Source organism: Sturnus vulgaris, chromosome 19 (assembly GCF_052056855.1).
Source record: "Sturnus vulgaris isolate bStuVul1 chromosome 19, bStuVul1.hap1, whole genome shotgun sequence".
NCBI classification, from domain to species: Eukaryota; Metazoa; Chordata; class Aves; order Passeriformes; family Sturnidae; genus Sturnus; species Sturnus vulgaris.
In genome coordinates, this window is record NC_142261.1 from 4088342 (window position 1) to 4107843 (window position 19502).

At 45.9% G+C, this 19502-nt stretch overlaps 1 protein-coding gene across 1 annotated transcript; it reads right to left on the reverse strand.

The window, feature by feature from the left end:
* Positions 1-198: 198 nt before the first annotated feature.
* Positions 199-19273, reverse strand: SVOP (SV2 related protein). The gene is made up of 16 exons (XM_014875108.2): positions 18524-19273; positions 16330-16490; positions 14992-15077; positions 13944-14042; positions 12561-12632; positions 12113-12237; positions 10251-10314; positions 9607-9732; positions 8508-8636; positions 8103-8176; positions 7742-7818; positions 6455-6562; positions 5076-5187; positions 4769-4850; positions 4451-4540; positions 199-4030 (listed from the first exon to the last, which is right to left on the reverse strand). The coding sequence occupies exons 1-16, from the start codon at positions 18556-18558 to the stop codon at positions 3842-3844; spliced, it is 1629 nt and encodes a 542-aa protein (XP_014730594.1). The 5' UTR covers positions 18559-19273; the 3' UTR covers positions 199-3841.
* Between the last annotated feature and the right edge of the window lie 229 nt (positions 19274-19502).

Below are 19502 nucleotides of genomic sequence, written 5' to 3' on the forward strand. Positions count from 1 at the left end.
TTGCTGTAGAGTGGTTACTTACAATGGGAACAGGAATCCCGTGACTTTCCTTTACATCTAAATACACAAAACAGACAGAAAATGAGTCAGACCTGCAGAGTGCTGAGCCCTGTTGCTCAAACCTCTGAACACCAAACCAAAATAAAAAAAAGGCAAAGTTATGACTCCTCCTAAACACCCCCCAGAAGAGCCAAAAACTTATTTCCTGAAAAAACTATTTATTTGTTTAACATAAAATATCTAATGTGGACTTCAACTCTCCAATGCCACATTGGGAAACAGGAACCAGAGGAGTATTTTACAACAAGCTTGAAATACACCAAGTTTTTCAACATTAAAATGTAAATCCAGCTTAGAAACTGTACATTCAGACATGGAAACATTCAGTGCTCTTTCAGCAAGTATTTGGGAATAACAAATCATTCCATCCAAGCACACTTGGGGAATTACATTCCCACGCCAGCTTGGCACATTGATATCTTGGACACTTGATATCTGAATAAATAAAACTGAATTCCACAATTCTGTTTGAATTCCAAAGGATCTCACTTTGCAGTTTGAAACGAAGCAGTTGCAGTAATTCCTTTGCCAGTGAAAAATATTCAGTGTGGAAAAGGATTCTTTGGGAGTTTATTTTGTACCTAAATGGTGCTGCCCTAGTGACAAAATCTGTTGGTGGTGATTTATAACTGGTGTGGGTCAACCCCAGTGTTCTCAGTGAACAAGCTAAAATGATCTTCTCTTATTAATTACATGCAAATTCCTGCAAATCCTGAATTCCAGCTCCATTTCTCCAGTGCCCACTGGGCTCTTGCTGAATTCAGCCAGGTGGGATCAGCTGTGGTGGGGCTCCTACCTCTCCCTTTCATCCAGCTGATCCAAAGCCCATGAATATCCACAGATTTTCCCAGATTTCAGTGAGCTTTGGATCAAACTTTAACAAAATCGAAGACCCAGCAACACCAATTTTGGTATTTCTATCATTAAATAGATTTTTTTAGTGCAGAATTTATACAAAGTGAAAAGCAAAAACGCCTTCCATTTTTTGGTTAACACTGTAAATGTCACAGGTGAAAACTGATCTATTCAACAGCATGGAAAATGTTGCATTCCTAATAAATCTTTACCTGGGAAGTAGCTTATCTGTAGGATCCAGCTGTGCATGAACAGATAAACTTCACCTAAAACTCTCTAAAGGCTGTTGAATGCAATTCTTTAAAACTGCTGAGCATTCACCTAAAAAAAAATGAAGTGAGATGTGAACATTAACCCTGGGAAAGCAGAAATTTAACTCAAGGCATTGAGTAACAAACTGGGCCACGGTGGGGGAGTTCCTTCAGGCCAGGCCTGTCCTGCACTTTGGATTCTCTGTCACCTCTACCCAGGCTCAATTCCAGAGTTTCGAGATGCAAACACAGCTCATGGCAAGCCCAAGGAAGGAAGCATGGAAGCACCTGGGGGGCTGGAATGGCCTCGAGGGCCTCCAGCAGCAGGAGGGTGAGGATGGAATGTCAGAGCTGCCACTGAGGGGTGAACAGCCCGACTGTGCAGAGGCAAACCCAGCTCCAGTCGATCCCAGCTCCAGTCGATCCCAGCCCAGAAAGTTTTCCAGCTCACTGGCCACACATGTGGGGTAATATCTGATTAAACCCATCCAGGATCTGCTAGAAGTGAAAGCAGAGAGGTTCCCAGTCCCTGGAAGTGTTCAAATCAGGTTTGGATGGGGCTTAGAACAACCTGGTCTAGTGGAAAGTGTCCCTGCCCACGGCAGGGGGTGGGATTGGATGAGCTTTAAGGTTCCCCCAACCCCAAATCACTTTGGAATTCTGGTATTCCATGAAACAAATCCCTCTGGCTCTGCTCCAGGCACACAGGGAGAATGAGCCAACTCCAGCCTGGCAGAAGGTGAACAAATGAGGTGTGGCTGCTGTCAGAGAGCCCCGTTTGTTTACTGGGATCAGCTGGAGCTTGATCTTGGTGGAGCATGAGGACACAGGGACACAAAGGGACCCAACCCAGCTGGAAAGGACAGAGGGTTCTGTGCCATCACCCACAGCTGAGCCCAGGGATTCCAGAGATCCCTTGGGAGCTGAATTCATTTCCACCTCGCTGGGAAAAGCCAAGTTTGCTTTTTTTCCACCAACCATTCCTGGAACCCTTCACTGAGTCACCCTCCTCCAGTGGGACTGGATGGACACTTGGTGCCTGGGCAAACTCTGTTCTCAGCAGAACATTCCCCCCTCACACAATTTCAACAATCTCTTCGGCCTTTTCCATCAGCCTGAGTTTCCTGGCTTTCTTTAGGGAATTACCCACTCCTGTTTTCCCCTCAGTCTCCAAACGAGCAGCCTGGCACATGGTGGAGCATTGCAGAGACTCAGAGCTGTGACCCTCAGTGACAGCCATGCCCCACAGTGCTCACTGGTACTGCATTAAACATGGATTTGGAGACCTATTCCTGACCCCAGGAATGGGACCTGCTTCCCAGGATATTTAAAATGTTCAACTGTAAAAAATGTTTTGCACATTTGCCCGTGTTCAGGTTTATCTGCTCATCAACCCTCACTGCTTCCACAGCCTCACCAAGTCCATCTCACCCACATTTGGTTGTGTGTCCTAAGGTGTGGAATCCTGAAAATCCACTGAGACCTGGATGAGGCACATCTCAGATCCCTCCACATTCCCACAGACTCTGCCACCTGACTCGTGCCCAGGGACAGGTTAGGGACAAACCAGATGAGCCTGTCCTCACCTGAGCTCTGCTACATTCCCTGACAGGAGCAGGATCATCCCTTGAGGAGCCACACCTGAAGGAGGGATGTTCCTCATCCAAGGTCACTGCAGATGGGCTCTTCCCATGGTTTTGTTCATTTATTCCAGCTACATTCCTTTGTCAGCAGTCAAGCAGCAGGAAAGATCCTGCCCAGCTCTCAGGGAGTGGCTCCATCCCAAAAGCAGCGCTCCTGACTCCAGCTGGGGTCACCCCACAGTGAGGATGTGTCCAGGTAATGGAGCAGGGACACACCTGGATCCACACAGAGAACCCCAGGAGTGAGAACCTCTCCACTCTAAGCAACAGACAGAGAGCTCAAGGTCCCTGGCAATGCCAGAGAAGTCCAATTCTGCTCCAAAACATGAGGATTTACACATTGGACTTGATGAGCTTGAAGGTTTTTTCCAACCTTAATAACTCTGTGGTTTACATTTCTGCTACAAGGTCCCAGCTCTGCAGCAAACACCACCCTCCCTGCTCCAACTACCCACCTGGGATGGGAGAAACAGTCAGGAATCAGTTTCCAAGCAATCCACTCTCCAGGAACAGAACCCAACTGGAAAGCCTGGGTTAATTTGCCAGAACCACATTTTGGGAGTGGTTTTGATGGCTAAAAGTGCAAGGCAGGCATTTAATCCATAGTGTAGGGGATGGAATCCACCCTGTGCCAGGCCAGGGCCACACTAAACATGAACCTCTTGGTTTTAGGCATCAAGAGCTCAGTGTTTTAATGACAGCTTTTGCTGGGCTGCAGTCACTTGGCATTTGCTTGGCACGGGACATTTTAAGCTGAAGAGCTGACCATGCAAGCACGACAGATTGAAGAGAAACCCCTCCTGCTAAACTTCCCAAGGATATCTGGATCAAAGGCCTCTCCATCCACAAAGTTTTTATGAGTGTGAGCAAAGAGCAGCAGAAACACAATTTGCTGAGGTTCAACCCAAACTCCTGCAGTTTGACACGTGACATTGGCAGTGATGGTGGTCAGCTTTCCATGCTTCAGGCTCGGAGGTTTTGTGAGACATCTTGCTCCTATCCTTCATTCTTCCAGCAGGTTTCCATGTCCCATCATTCCTGTGATTCCCCTGGGGAATGAGATCCTCTGCCCACCATCTCCTGGCCCCATTCCTTGTGGCTGGACTCCTGGAGGCCACGGCCCTTGGTCTCGATGGGCAGGAAGCAGGAGGCCAGGGCAGCCAGCAGGCAGCAGCCACTGTAAACCAGCAGAGTCAGATAGACTGAGGATTCCAACATCACCTGCAGGAAAAAATAGGCAGAGAATGCAAAACAGCACCTCAGCATGGAAATACATACACTGATGGAGCAATAGAAATTTTAAACGTGGTATTGGGAATAAAGTTTAACTTGAAGCTTCTGGAAAGGAGGCAGATTTTATAGATTATATTATAGATTGTGCCAGGACAAGGGACAGTGGTCTGAAACTCTCAGAGGGCAAGATTAGACTGGATTTTAGGAAGGAATTCTTCCCTGTGAGGGTGGAGGGTCCTGGCACTGGCTGCCCAGAGAAGCTGTGGCTGCCCCATCCCTGGAAATGTCCAAGGATGGAGCTTGAAGCAACCTGGGATAGAATCATAGAATTGCTAAAGCTGGAAAAGATCTCCAAGACCATCAATCCAAGCTTCCTGTGCCTCCAATCTCACAGAAGAAGAGATTTACCTGTGCAATGAATGGGGTTATGAGGGCTCCCACTCTGGCCATTCCACTGCACGTTCCCAGGCCCAAAGCACGTGTGGCTGTGGGATAAACCTGTGGAAAAAACACGATCCTATCAGTCCCAGGGGGAAGCTTTCCTCTTTCCACTCCTAAATCAATAGGATAATAAGTGGTGCCACAGCACATTCTGTCAGACAATGACAATATGATCTACAGCTCCAGTCTGGTGTGAGGTCCATTGAGAACAAGTCACCAAAATGACTTTCCCAACCCTGTTCTCACTCCCCTTGAATATTCCCATCACCCCAACAACCCCCTTACCTCAGGAGTGTAAACATAGGCAGCCTGAAATCCTCCTGAAATAAAAGCTCTTGCAATGAAGAGCAGCACAGTAAGAACATTTCTGTGAGAAGAAAGAGAAGAGCAGAGTTTGGGAATGTTAAATACAATCTGCTGGGTTCATTGAAATTCACTTTTACTTCCCTCCCAAACTCTGGTGAGAAAACTTAACCTTTCTCCAGCTGAGCACGACCATCCCACACCTTTTCAAAGCACCACTCCCAGTTCTCCCACCACAACCAACACAGGACATGGATAAATCTTTTACTCTTTTGTTCCCTGGACTCACCTTCCAACACAGAGAAAGAGCAGGAGGCTGCAGAAGGAGAAGACAAGGAAGGACAGGGCCATGGTTTTCTTGCGGCCGATGCGGTCGATGATCCACAGGGTCACCAACACACCTGTGGGAAGAGGCCAGGACACCCTTGGGAATCCAGCAAAGTGGGGCTGCAGCAGATTTAACACAGCCTGGGTGGTTTAGATTGAGAATTTTGGCCTCTCTTTCCAATCCTTTGCTAGCCCCAGGCAGAGCTGTGGGATGGATTGCTACTGGTGTTGTGTGAAAACAGGAATTGTGTGTCCCAGCTGCTGAGTCCTTGCTCCCAGATCCACAAATCCACACTCCCAGCCAGGGATTACTGATGTGAATGCCTACAACACCTGCTCATGGCTCACTGGAAGAACTCCTGTTCAACTTCTGGCCATTGTTCCCTGCTGGATTTAAGAATGTGTTGTTTTCTTTCTGTTCTGTTATTTAGATGTTTCACCAAATTATTTCTCCCCTGCTTTTTGACAGGAAATAGATCAAGCTCAGTAAATCTCACTATTAAGTCTTCCTTCCAATGCAATTTTCCAAGAATCTTTTGAAAGCTGATGCACAGCAGGAGTGAGGATTATTCCAGCATCAGTGTCACATCCAGAGGTACCCTGTGAATATTTCTTACTCTCACCTCAGTGTGTGTGAGGATCAAACCAGACCTTTCAGCCACACCCCCACTCCAAGGTACTCACTCTTTTTTTTCTGGGAATCCTTCCCAAAATGACTGTTTGGCAGCACACTCCTCTTAGGAATGACTGTGCATATTTCTCATTCATACTTGCAAATTATCATTCATTAAATGGCTTCTCCTTGAGCTTTTAGCCCTGAAATGATGACCCAGAAGAGTGAAAATATCCTGATCCCTGTCTCTGGTGTTGTTTCAATCAGATTAACACAGGGAGATCCCCTCCATCTGCAGGATCAATGGCTCTTTCACACTATTTTGCTTGTCCTGTGCCAGACTGTCCATTGAAATTTGCCTGAAAGTCACAGGATCAGGAATGATGGACACAGAGATTTAGGGAGCAAATTCTCCATGGATTCACTGTACCCCTCATCCTTTGAAAATACTTCTGGAAAGTCACTTCTGGATAGAAATTCCAGTGTTTCTGCCCCTTTGATTGAGTTGGTTTTCCTCCTCCTGAAGTGTTGCTGGCTTGGAACAGACAGAGGGGCCATTCCAGAGCAATAACTGATTTTTTTCTGGAGTGATCCCAGGGCAGGGAGAATCCACAGCTACAGCAAAGAGCTCTGAGTGCTGTGGGAAGCATCAGACCAGACATCCCAGTTCCACTTCCCACACCCTGAGCCATTCCAAGGAAAAATTGGTGCATCTCACTGCCCCTTACCAGGGAATTCTGACAGGGTTGTCCAGAGCAGGTCAGTGTAATCTTCCTCTGTCAGGTACTCACAGCTCAGGCTGCACTTGGCTTTTACTTCCTGCCTTCTGCTGGATACTGCAAGGAAAAAAGCACAGATATTTAATATATTTAAAGTAAACCTTTCCCTGTTTACCTTCCTCCTGGGTCTCTCACTTTTACTGCTGAAATTTAAAAAGGGATGGACTGGGAGAACTGGTAAGGATTCACTGCACCCACCGTTCCTTAAAATACTTCTGGAAAGTTGTTTAGGGATAGAAATTCAAGTGATTCTGCCCCTTTGATTTAATTGTTATTTCTCTTCTGGATGCCTGATGTGCTGCTGGGATGGAATTCAGAGTCAGAGGGGCATTGAAGAGCAATGCTTGGTGATTTTGCCTGGAAACATTGAACATTTATCATGTTTTCTATGACAGGATGTCTCAGCTCAGTAAAAATTCCACCTCCTTATCAGCTGTACAGCCTGAATTATTTTCCAGTCCAGGGCTCAGGACAGAATTAACTCCAATAATTCAGCTTCTCCCAACACAAATCGAGATCCCAACAGTTCCTACACTCTGAGAATACTGAATAATCCCATGTCCTTATGAAAACAAGGATTTTTAAGGGCTGCATCCTACTCTGGGGGGGCAAACCTGAATCAGAGCTCTCAGAGCCCATCACTGCTGTTCAACCCTGGAATCTGGGGCTCCTCCAACACCCCCCATCCACCTTTTATAATTTCCTAACTTTCAGGCAGTTTTCCCTAATTACAAGTGTTCTAAATGCAATCATTCCTCCCCTGGGGAATCAATCTGTTCAAGCCTCTTCTTAACTCAGTCAAAGCACCTTTTTTTTTTCCCCAAAAACAATTGTACAACACAAAGGACGTTGATTTCCCACCGTTATCTTTTTTTCTCAGCAGGTTTTCCCATCTTGAAAACCCAGGAGCTCCACAGCAGCAGTTTCTCTCTCTCAGAACTAATTAGACCTGTCAAATCTGCAAACTTGTATTTTATCCAATCACTTTTTTTTAAATCAAGAAGAACAGATAACAGGTCTGCCTTGAAGGTTGTCTTGCTGTTGGACATTTTGGGCTCAAAACCACTGCAAGACCTCTCTGCCACTGGGCAGAGATGAGGAAATATTTAAAATAAAGTAATCTTAAAACTCAGCCACATTCCTTTTCCAAACCACCAGCAGAAAGTGATCTAATAAAAGATATTCCAGCAATTTTAACAGGACATGTTTAAAAAGAAAAGATGGAGCAATACTCACTGCTGCAAACATCTCCTGCTTGGAAGAACTCTGTAGTTAATAAAACTAACCCATAATATGAAAATGCATTGGAAAACCTGCAAGGAAGCAAATGGGAGAGGAAGTTTCAGCTGGTCCAACTTAAAAGAAACACCACGAATCAAAAGTCCTACCTCAAAGCTATTTCAGCATTCAGAAAATTAAAGGGCAATTTGATTGGGAATGCATGGGTGGTTGAATAAATTACAAATCAATACAGGTTGGGGTTTTTTTTGTTTGGTTGATTTTTTTCTAAGCAGGAAGTTGCTGTATTTGAGTCAAATCCCTTCAATAAAACCCATTTAGAGCTGTGCTGGCACTGAACCTTTAGGTTTTCTCTTACCAAATAAACCAGAGCAACAACGTGGTCCAGCGGAAATGGGGGGTGAAAAGATCCCTCATTTTGCCTCTGTCCTCCTGTTGGGAACAAGCAGAAGTTGGATGATGAGGGACAGCTAAAGTGTCAAATTTCATTTTGTCTCACGAGTTCACATCCAAGAATTCTGATCTGAGCTCTTCAACAACTTCAAGTTTTGGTTTTCTTTAATAACAGTGAGGTTAAATAACATTAATGCCCATTTAAAAGCTGCTTTTTACTTTCAAATAAGAAATTAACTTTTCCTCAGTGGGAAAGAGGCCTAAATGATCAAACCTCATTTAGCTGAGACATTAAAATTGAACAGAACATTGATGATTTGCTTACAACCCCCCTCAGTTTGCTCTGGAGGTGCCTGTGACCTGCACATACCTGCCTGGAAACCACCAGTTTTCCCAAGGGCATTGGAGCTCCATTTTCTGTGGCAATCCTCTTCAAAGTGGCCAGAGCTTTCTCCTGGTTCCCAGATAACACATCGTACCTGGCACTTTCTGGCAGCCACTAAGGGAGCAGAGCAGGTCACACACACACAGGAGGGTGTCACAACCAGCAATAAACTCTGGGATTTTCCTCGGGGGGAATCTCAGTGACTCCAGCAGATTCTCACATGACAAAGGATTACAGAACTAAGCTTGAAGAATTCCAAGAAAGAATTCCAAGAGTCATCTCATCAGGCTTTAAAAACTGCAACCCCCCATTTTCCCCATGAACTCAGAACCTTTTCCCTTCCATTCCTTTGGGTTTATCCTTGAGAACTGTTGGGAATTTTTGCAGGTTTTTTTTTTCCACTATCCCTTCCGTGTAGGAATGGCAAAGCATCTAGGGCAGATAGCAGGATACTCCTGGAATTCCAAAATTTATGGGTTTAAGCTCCTTTTAATTTAGAACAAGCTTGTGAGCACCTGGATAACTGAAGGTATCCCTGAAAAACGGAGGAATTAAAAGGGGCTGCTAAACCACCTGACAAGGACATTTATCTATGAGGAGACTGAGTGCTTGGCAAAGGTATCACCTAATAAATAATAAAATAGGAAATATATCATTGAAGCTCAGGTTTAACTTATTTTGGAACCTGATCCTATCCCTGATTTGGGAGGATTTTTTAAGTGGAAATTTTGTTTTAAAAGTGACAAAATCGAAAGAGAATTTAGAGAAATAGCAACGGTTTTTGATAAAATATTGGTTCCACTGAGCTTAGTTAAAACAAAGTCATTAAATTGCAGAGGGTTCCAGGCCTGATTTCACCAAATTCCAGCCCTCCAGCAATTACAATCACATCAACACAACTCTCCCTGGAATGTTTTTCCCAGCACCCTGTTGAAACTGCATTTTTTGGTCATTATTTCAGTTATTTCACAGAAGACATCACCAGAGAGCCCAAAACCGTCCTGATTTCCTTCAGCTGGGTCACAGAATGGGGTAGAGGAGTGGGAATTGCAGGAATTCACACGAATCCTTGAGGAATACCTACAAAACACAGGGCAGCAAAGAGCAGGAGTGGGAGGGCAGAGAGGATGAGGAGCCAGCGCCAGCCGAGCGTGGGCATCACCACCACTGCCAGGAGCACTTCAAACACAGTCCCAAGGGCCCAGAACACCTGGAAGAGGGAAAACCAACAGAAAAATGAGGATTGGAGTGCTCCCAAGGCTTCTTCTTTGAAACATTCCAAGCTGTGTTCACCAGCGATGGCTGGAGAGGGAAATTCCAGGGATGTGAATTCTGCCTTAAAATGTTGCAAGGACAGAATTCTGCCCTGAGTGACTTGGACATGTTTGGATGAAGATTTGGAGCTGTCAGCTCTCCAAATCCATCACTGAGATGCATTTCCCCACAAATTCATGGACACCCAATGCCCCTCTTGTGCTCACTCTGCAGCCCTGGCTGCAAAATAATTTGGAAAAAGGAAATTCAGCACAAAGAGTGGAGTGTGACAGGAAAACTTTCTGCTGCTTTTGGAGCTGGGCTGGTAGCAGAGCTCAGGAGTGACTCAGCTCCACACCAAGGTGGACAGGCCAGGTGTGGCTGCAGCTCTTGAGGGGATTTCCAGGCTGGAGGATGGAAGGGATGTGAGCACCAGAGGATTTGTTCCTCGAGGATCAGAATGCATCCACTCACCTCTATTAATAAAATGCATTTTGCTCTGGCTTTCATTGGAAGGAACTCAGCATATAAAGTTACCCTAAAAGAGGGAACAGAGAGGAAATTGTCAGCACAGAGAGGGAAATCAGACAGCAGACAGAGGTTCAAACATCCCTTTTGCCTTTAAATAAAACTGCCAAACCCAGAGCAGCAACTCAAAGCTCTCCCTATTCCCAGAGCCAGTCAGGCTGTGACACAGGGTCACATTCCCCTTCCATCCCAGAACAAACCCTTCAACATTGCAAGAGAGGACACAACTTTTTCTTTTTGTGTGGTTTTGTGATCCCACAGTCATCAGTTAAATGCAGATCTTGATGCTCTTGCTTTCATAGCCCTGCTGTGAGCCAGAGCACCATTGAAAATATCATTTTATCTGGTATTTTCAGTGTGGTCCATCAGAATTCAATGCTAATTCTTGCTGAATAAAGAATTTCTTCAGGGCTTTACAGCTGGCTGAGAATTCCCATCCATCTCCTGTGCCAGAGTTCAATTCTCCAAGAGAGGAATACTTTCATGTCCCTGGTATAAAATAATCTGCATTCTTTTATTGTGGGATTCAAAGAGCAACCACTGAGGCTTTGTTTCATGCCTGTGCCAAGGAGTGATGGTAAAGCTTTTCCAGGAGGAATTCCTGAGGAGGAATTCAGGCAGCAGCCAGTGCAGGCTCTGTCATCTCCTTCAATCTGGGAAGGTTTGGCTTTGCTCTGCTTGCATTCCATGCACTCAGCCTGTTCCTGCCTCCAAACTCCTCAGGCTTCCTTTGAGGTTTTGGGACAAAATTTCTGGTAACTTACAGAGTGGATTGATCTCTGAGGAGCTGCCCAGCTCATGGAAAGTGTAAAGTTTCACACAATACTTAATTCAAGCAGAGATTTAGAGAACTCCAATCACATCTTCAAGTGTAGCTCAGGTCCCTCTGCAGTGCAGAGAAAACAGGAGCTGGTGAATGACCCCAACAAAAGAAGGACATGGAATTGTTGGAGCCAATCCAGAGGAGGAAATGACACTCATTCCATGGAGATCCAGGCACTCACCTCCAAAATCACACATCTTAAGGATATCAGAAAGGAGCTACTTTTCCTGCTTCATCCATGTTTACCCCTCTGTCAAATAAATCCTTATTATAGTTAGAACAGGGAACAGACTCAGGGAGGATGGGATCCACTTGGAGATCTGAAACTGGATCTGTTTTTTCTCTCATGAAGCCACAGAACCTGAGTGAGCCAAGTCCAGTGGCCCTGGCTGGGCTGCACCTGCAGCTTTGGATTTTTTGTCTGGCAGTGGCCATGGAAAAGCCCCTGCCTTGCCTTGGGAAGGAATCTGTGAGCCACCAATCCAAGCCAGGCTCTGCCTGCTCCAAAAAAGCACCTCCAGAAGGCAAAAATCTCAATTATTAGTAAGGATAAATGACTACAGAGAGAAAGAATGGCTGTGCCCTTCCCTTTACATTTATAATTAAAAGCCTAGAGCTGGGTTATCTTTTGCAGGTGGAAGATTTATGGATCCCTCTCTTCAGTGAAAGGAAACACACAATGACAGAGAAATATCCTGACACTTCCTCTTCCTTCTGAGCCATCCCAGCACCTCCAGTGCTGCAGGTCTGAGTTTGAAATTCCAGCCCAGGGTGAGACAGGGAAGTTCAGGCTCTGACTGAACAATAATCTGGGGTTTTATTATCAGAGTCAGGGCTCTAAATGCTGGTATTTAGGGCATGAACTGCCTTGCAACAAGACCAAGGTTTGGGGTGACTGAACAGAAACAAGACTTCAATCTGACACAAGAATTTTATACCAAAGAAAGAAAAATGAGGAAGTTTGGATTTGTGAATATTTACTTACGACTGAGGCACTCCTCCAATGCCAAAGCCCACCAGGCCCCTCAGCACCAGGATCCAGCTGTAAATGGGAGCAAATCCACTGAGGATCCCATAGTAGAGTGTCCACAACACGCTGATCTTGAGGCCCTGTGCTCAGCAAGAGTTAAAAATCACTGTAAGACAAATTAAAGTGTGAAAACAGAGCTTCAAATGCCTTATATTTCATAGGAGCTCATTTCTGGATGTGCTTAATGCTGCTTTGTACGTGTGGATATTTGGGAACACAGAATCCTGGAGTGGTTTGGGTTGGAAGGGACCTTAAAGCTCATCCCATTCCACTATCCCAGAGTGCTCCAACCTGGCCCTGGACACTTCCAGGGATGAGGCAGCCAGAGTTCCTCTGGGCACCCTGTGCCAGTTGCACTGAAATGTCCACACTGCAGAAATATTGGGATATATCCCAGACTTACTGTTTTCCTCCCATACTGGTCTGAAATGTTTCCCCAGAGCGTGGAGCTGGACATCATTCCCACAAACACCACCTGTGGAACAGCAGGAATGAAATCTTTCCCTTAACAAGTGAAAAATTCCAGTGTGACAGACACAGAACACAAACTTCCAGTGAATCCAGAACATTTCAGCCCAAAACAGAGTGAGATGTGCAGGAGGGCAGAGAATGGTTTGGGTTGGAAAGGACCTTAAAGATCATCCCAGACCTTAAAGATCATCCAGTTCTCTCTGGGTTGGAGCAAGGAAACAACAAGACCCCTCTTCAAGTCAGTTTTGCATTAAAAAAATCCATCAGTGACAACTCAGACAATCCCAGTCTGGCCTGGACTGGGAACACTGGTATTGTCCCATTGTGTGTGGAAGACACAGAGCTCTCCAGTTCCAAGGAAAATATTCCTGAAGAAAAGTTGAGGAGCTGATGGCTGAGATCTGCAGGACAGAACTCTCCTCCAGCCTCCTACCACCATCCTCAACAGCTCTCAGGTTTGAATGGAGATAAAATTTCATCCTAAAAGTTTAGAAAAGTCTGAAGTGTGGAAGAAAATACCCCTGAAGCTTTTTCAGAGGTGACACTCTTGTGCTGAGCTGCAATAAAGAACCTCTGCACCCAGGGATGGGACATTCATGGGATCCAAGGACATCATTTCAATCTGCTGAGCATTTGAACCATTTTACACAATCAAACAAAAGGCATTGAAAACTAAAGGAGAGAGAAATTCAGGGAATAAAATCCCTGCATTCAGCACTGGCCTATGCTGAGAGAAGGGTTCCCAATTTTTTTTTCTTATCCCTAAAGGCACTGCAGGATTTCAACATCACAGCACCATCCTTGGAGGTGGTGCTGGGAGATCTCTGCTCCCAAAGATGCTGGATAATCACAGAATTATTTAGGCTGGAAAAGATCTCTGATATCATTGAGCCCAACCTCAAAAATCAACTTTTTATTTTCTCTCAGAGCTCTCAGTCTGTCAGAGAGATTAAATGTGGAAAGAGAAAGATTAGCAAGCAAGATAATAAAAAGTTAACAACTTTTAAAAAATTAATGAAATAATTTGAATTTTGGGATGAATCTGAGAGAATTCATAGCTTTTCCTGGAAATTACATGAAACTTTGAGCCTGAAACCTGCAAAATGCCCTCAGTTCTCACTGAATTTCGTTACTTCAATATTTAAAAAAAACTACAAATCTTTTCTAAACAAAACCCCTATCAACTTCCAAGCTGAAGGCAACGTGCAAAGGCCACGAGGAGATTTAATTTTGGGGATACAAAGCAAAATGTCTGGGTAAGAATGATGGATAAGAAAGCTCAGGGAAGACAGGAGCTGTCAGGTATTTTTCCTACCGAGGTGAGCAATGCAACTTGCCAGCTGGGTAAACGCCACTCACAGTGCAGCTGAGGAGCAAGGATACTTAAAATCATCATTTCCATGGCATCTGCCATCTGCAGGGGCAAAAGAAAGCAAAAAATCAACAATTGTCTGCAAATCAGGTGGATTAGGAGTCAATAATAGGCCTCAGTGACATTTCTGTGCTGTTCACACTTCGTGGTTGAAGAAAATATTTAACATTTAATATTTAAATTGATTTCTGATTGTCAGCACGTTTAGTAACTCTGGCAGGGAGGATCCAAAGAGCTAAATCCAAAGATTATGAAGAGGTTTGGCTGTTCAGTGGCACAGGTTCAGTCACTTCCATAGTGCAATTCCAGCTTTCAGCCCCTTCACACACAGATTCAGTCAGGAATTGTTCAATACCTTGTAACTTTAATTCCCTTAAACACTCCTGGGTTTGCATAGATCACTTGGAAACCAAATTCCACAGCTGATTTGGGATCTAAACCATGGCAGATCCCAGCTTTTTACATGGATAAAAGCCAACAAATACAGCTCCAGGTATCAGGATCCTAAAATACACCACAGGAGGTGGAACACAGAGCTCCAGAAAGAGCAGCAAAATGGAAACCAAGACTTTTTTGTTGTTGATATCAAGGTTAAAAGTGGAAGTGCTGGGTTGCTGCTCCTCTGAAACTGAGATTACAGCAATCCTGACTGACACAGACAACTGAGATGGCAGCTGATGGGAGGAATGTGGAAAAAATCACTGCAGGAAACCTCAGGTTCTGCAGGCCTGGAACCTCTTTCATTTGGAACCAAATCGAAGTGGAGAATCAAAATGATTTTCCAAACCCAGATCTATAAGAACTTCAGAGACAAAGAAATCCATCATTACCCCTCACAACAAGGCTGGTGCTGCTGTTATTTTAGAATTTCCAGTGAAATTCTTGCTTTATTGTACATTTATCTGCTTGGAGACTCTCTGCCCTCACTATCTGAAATCCCTGAGATTCTCTGAATGATGATCATGAACTGATCCTGATCCCAATTACTTGCCCATGCCAATCCAGTAATGACAGAGAGCTTCCACTGGAACTTCCCAAATCCAATGGCTTCCACCGCATCTTCCACCATGAAAGTATCTGGAAAGAAAACAATTCCACTGGATTCCTTCCTTAAAAAATCCAGCCCTTGAGAGAGAATTTTCTGGTTTAATTACTAATTAATTGGCTAATCTGCTGAGATCTCTAATATTTAACAAAGTTGCTTAGTTATTATACAATTTCTACTCAGGAAAATCTCTGTGTTCTCGCAAAGCCAAAATAATTCTAATTATTCTTAGAATATTTTAATCCTGTGGAGGTAAATCAGTGTGGCACCCATAAATCCAGCCCATGTTCAGCCTCTTCTTCCTGGGAGTGACTCCTCCAGCCACTGAAGTGCAGCTTTCTGAGAGGAGAAACAGCTCTGCCCCAGCCCACAGCAATGCTGAGAGCTGCAGGGAACATTTCAGTGCAACCTCTCATTATCTAAATCAAGAATTCTCCAAAACACACAAATCTTAAACCCTACTTCTGTTAAAAATGCTGCTGGTTGTTTCCCACCCACTGCCATGACCTCTTTAGTTTGTTCAAACTGAAGGTGCTGAGATGTCTCAAATTCCTTTGCTCAAATGCAAAATGAAATGACCAAGAAAAGCACATTTTGATATTTGAGTTGTTTAAATCAATAGAAGTCTCACAGTTCTAACACTTGCATCAGTTTGAAAAGGACATTCTGCAGAAAAGCTTTGGCTCAGAGCTGTGAGACCCCACAACAACACAGACCAGAAGGAAACCAAACCAAATCCAAGGGATAAAGCACAGCAGAGAAGTTCAGAAATAAGATTAATACCAAATTTTCCCACTGTGCTAAGACAAACCCAGTATTTGTCATCCCTCCTAAAGCAGTGATGCCTCCAGGCAGGAGGCAGAGGCTGAGATGGACATTCCTGGTGTCCTCTAGGAAAAGAGGAGCCAGGAACTCTGCACATTCACCTCAGCCTTGAAGGAGATCCAGGTGTAGCTGCTCCAGGAGCTCTGAGCAGCTCCAGAGGGAACTCGGGCAAATTCCAGTGAGGAACTGGGCTGGCAGCTGGATCCACAACTCCCTAACAGGAGTATCCAGCACTGGGGACACCAAAAGGAACACAGTGAGCATCCCACAGGCAATGAGCTGATCAAATCACGATTTTCAGGTCGAACAGAATTTCCATGAGTTATTATTTTTATCTGGGGATCTCTAACTTCTCCAAACTCCCTGTACCCAGCCTGGCATGAAGGGATCCCACCTTTCTCCACAAAAAAAAAAAAACAAAAAACCCAAACCAAACAGGAAAACGAGAGCCCTGCTCACCATCTGTGGGGTTGGCGAATTCCTTGGGCACCGCAGCTCCATCCCCCAGCTCCACGGGCTCCAGCTCTGTCCTCACCCCCTCGATCTGCACCTCGTGCTCTCCCGAAATTCCATCCTCCTCCGACCTCGAGCTCTCCCCCGTGCGGCGGAATTTCACCACCCTGAAAGCACAGAAAGTGGGATGGATCCTTCCGGGAGTATTTTCCAGCTGGGCTTGGTGAGTCTTGAAGCTCTTGTTTCATCATTCCCTGTCTCGGTTCTCCACTTGGGAATGCTGGGATTTGTGTTTGGATCTGGTTTTCCTACATTGGGGTGGGATATAATCCTTGGGTTTGGATACAGAGGCTGTTATTGTGCTATCCACAAAGTTATAAAACCACAGAGGTCATAAAAATATGATGGAATGATGCATATTTAATGAGATCCATGTTTTGTGTGCCTGGCTTTAATTGGAATTAGGCATTGCTGTGCCACTGAATTTCAGGGGTTTTATCCTGGCAGGAAGAGCCCAAATTCCATTTTCTGAGTTGTTTTTTGTGATTAGAAATCAAAGTCCTGAAATGCACCAGAATTCGAAATATTATTTAGTGAAATATAATTACTGAGCTCATTCAGGGAATGGATGTTTTTTTCCATCAGGATTCTCTGACTCCACTTTCATTTTAAACAGAATTATTTAATATCATGTCATTGATATGTCTGATATAATGAAATATCTGTACTTTAAGACCAGAATTTGCTAAACTGACACAGCTTTGATGTTTTGGTCAGAGGGATTTTCTCCCTTCCCACAGAGAAGGTTCTTTTCCCACCTGTGAAATTTTCTGTGGCCAAACATTTGGGAACAGATCCCTCAAACTGCCTTCACTTTTTCTGCAACACAGCAGAACTTTTTTCCCCTTGGAAAGTGAAAATCCCTTGGATTGAAGTGAAATAGTTTTAGAAATAAATTAAATTATCACAGAATCACAGGGAGGGACCTTAAAGATCATTCTAACTTTGGAGGTGATGGATCCTACAAAATCTGAGAATCACAAATCCAGGCAGGGATTGCCACGTTCCTCAGCACAGAAAATCAAAATATAGGTGCATAATTTAGGGATATATGAAACAAACTGATACAAACGAAGGAAAAAAACTCCACAGGGATAATTTCTGTTCCATACTTGCCAAAATTTTCACATCTGGGACATCTCAGGGAGCTGCTGCATTTATTTGCAAAATCTCACAGCACCAAAACACCTGCACTGGAAGGTATTTTGGAACGTATTCCCAGGTTTTGTTCCTAAAAATAGGGGGAAAAAAAGCTTGATTCTTTTCCCTGGCAAGCTGAAGGCATCCTAACTAAGGATTGGAAAAGAGCTGGAGTTCGTTTCCCAACTTATCAGGAATGTTATGGGACAGGGTGCTCTGTCATTGACACGAGCTCATGAATATTTAACACCAACTTGAAACGTTCCTTCCCTGTCTTGCAGAGCCCATGATTTATAAATAGGAATATGTTGCAAAACACCTGAGAACGGAGCATTAGGAAAAAAGGGGTTGGTTTTAAACCTTTAAATCTAAAGGTTTTAAATTTTCATTTGGAATTGAGAGAAAATGTAGGGATTCCTGGGGTTAAAGGCACCAAAGATTTTATCAGGTTTGGGGTTGTTGTTTTTTTTTTTTTTTCCCACAGATCCAGCAACCACATCCCAAAGGCAGAGAGTTCCTGGCAAAAATCAGCATTTTCCTTGTGCAGCAGCGTTTGGCTTTCCAGAAACGCTGGCAATGCCGATGGTCCCCCCCAGACCCACCTTGGCAGGGCAGGTTCTGCTCTGCGATTCCTCCCTGGCGAGGAGGAGGATGGCGAGGAAGAGCCTCCCCAACACAACATTATTTACAGATAAACCCCCCTGCAAAGGCGATCCCAAAATCTCCTTGGAGCTCCCACGATTTTATCCCAACCCCTGCTGATTTTTTACCACCATCAAATCCACGTCGAGAAAAAAAACCCCAAAAAACAAAAAACAAACGAGATGAGTGAATTTATGTAACAAACAGCTCCTGCATCCCTCGGGATGCTGCACCCGGGCAGCTCCGCCGGGAAAATGGCCTTGCTTCCCGGGATCTGAGCCGCTTCCCGGCAGAATTCCCTGGCCCCCGCCGGGATTCCCGCGGCCGGAGGGGCAGGAGCCCCCTCGGAGCTACTCACGGCAGCTGCTTCAGCTGGAACAAATCCTCCTCCATGGCCGGGCGGCGGCTGCGCTCATCGCTCCCGCATGGCGGGCTCGGGATGCGGGCTCGGGATGCGGGATGGAAAAGCTGGAAGGGCTGGAGAGGCTGGACAGCTCCGCTGGAAACGCCGGCCCGCGCACACCCGCTCGGCTGGGCTGGGCTGGGCTCGGCAAGGCTCAGCTTGGCACGGCACAGCTCGACTCGGCTCAGCACGGCTCGGCTGCTTTGGCACGGCTCAGCTCAGCTTGGCTGGTTTGGCTCAGCCGGGCTCAGCTCAGCATGGCTCGGCTTGGTTTAGCTCAGCTCAGCACAGCTTGGCTCGGATCAGTTCAGCCGGACCGGCCAGGGCTGAGTCTGGCTTAGTTTAGTTCAGCTCAGTGGGGTTGGCTCGGCTGGGCTGGCTCTGGCACGGCTGCGCTCACCGGGACTCAGCGCAGCCCAGCTGGGCTCGGAGGGTTTGGCTGAGCTCGGTTCAGCTGAGCTGGGCTCAGTCGCCGTGCCCGCATTGCCCCGAGCAGGGTTACCCGTGGAATGGCTGCGCTGGGAAAAATCCCCTGAGCCCAGGCGCTGCCAGCACGGCCCGGGCCGCCACGGGCCGTGTCCCCGAGTGTCACATCCACCGGGACGGGGAAGCCCCGGGACGGGACCCTTCCTAGGAGGATTTGCCCTCAATATCCCAACTGTTCCACCACTGCACTGGAACGTTGCGCTGTTTTCCCAGAGCTCTGAGCCGCAGACCGCCGACACTACGGGCGGGCTCTGAGGGTCGGGCAGCGCGGGGATTCGGCCCGTCACACCGGGAGCGGCCTGTAACCCCCGGGGCTTCCCATCACAGCGGGTGTCACGCCGGAACGGGCCCGCTACACCGCTGCAGACGGTTAACACTGGAAAGGGCCCGTTACACCGCGGCAGGCCGCTCACACCGGCACGGGCCCGCCCCCGGGTGCCGCCCCGGT

Excerpts from the sequence above, each read along its gene's own strand:
- SVOP (XM_014875108.2), bottom strand. The coding sequence starts at position 18,558 with ATGGAGGAGGATTTGTTCCAGCTGAAGCAGCTGCC. Across the intron at positions 8,177-8,507 it reads AACTGGTGGTTTCCAGGCAG|GAGGACAGAGGCAAAATGAG; the intron begins GTATGTGCAGGT and ends TGTTCCCAACAG. Across the intron at positions 4,851-5,075 it reads CTCTTTCTCTGTGTTGGAAG|AAATGTTCTTACTGTGCTGC; the intron begins GTGAGTCCAGGG and ends TTCTTCTCACAG.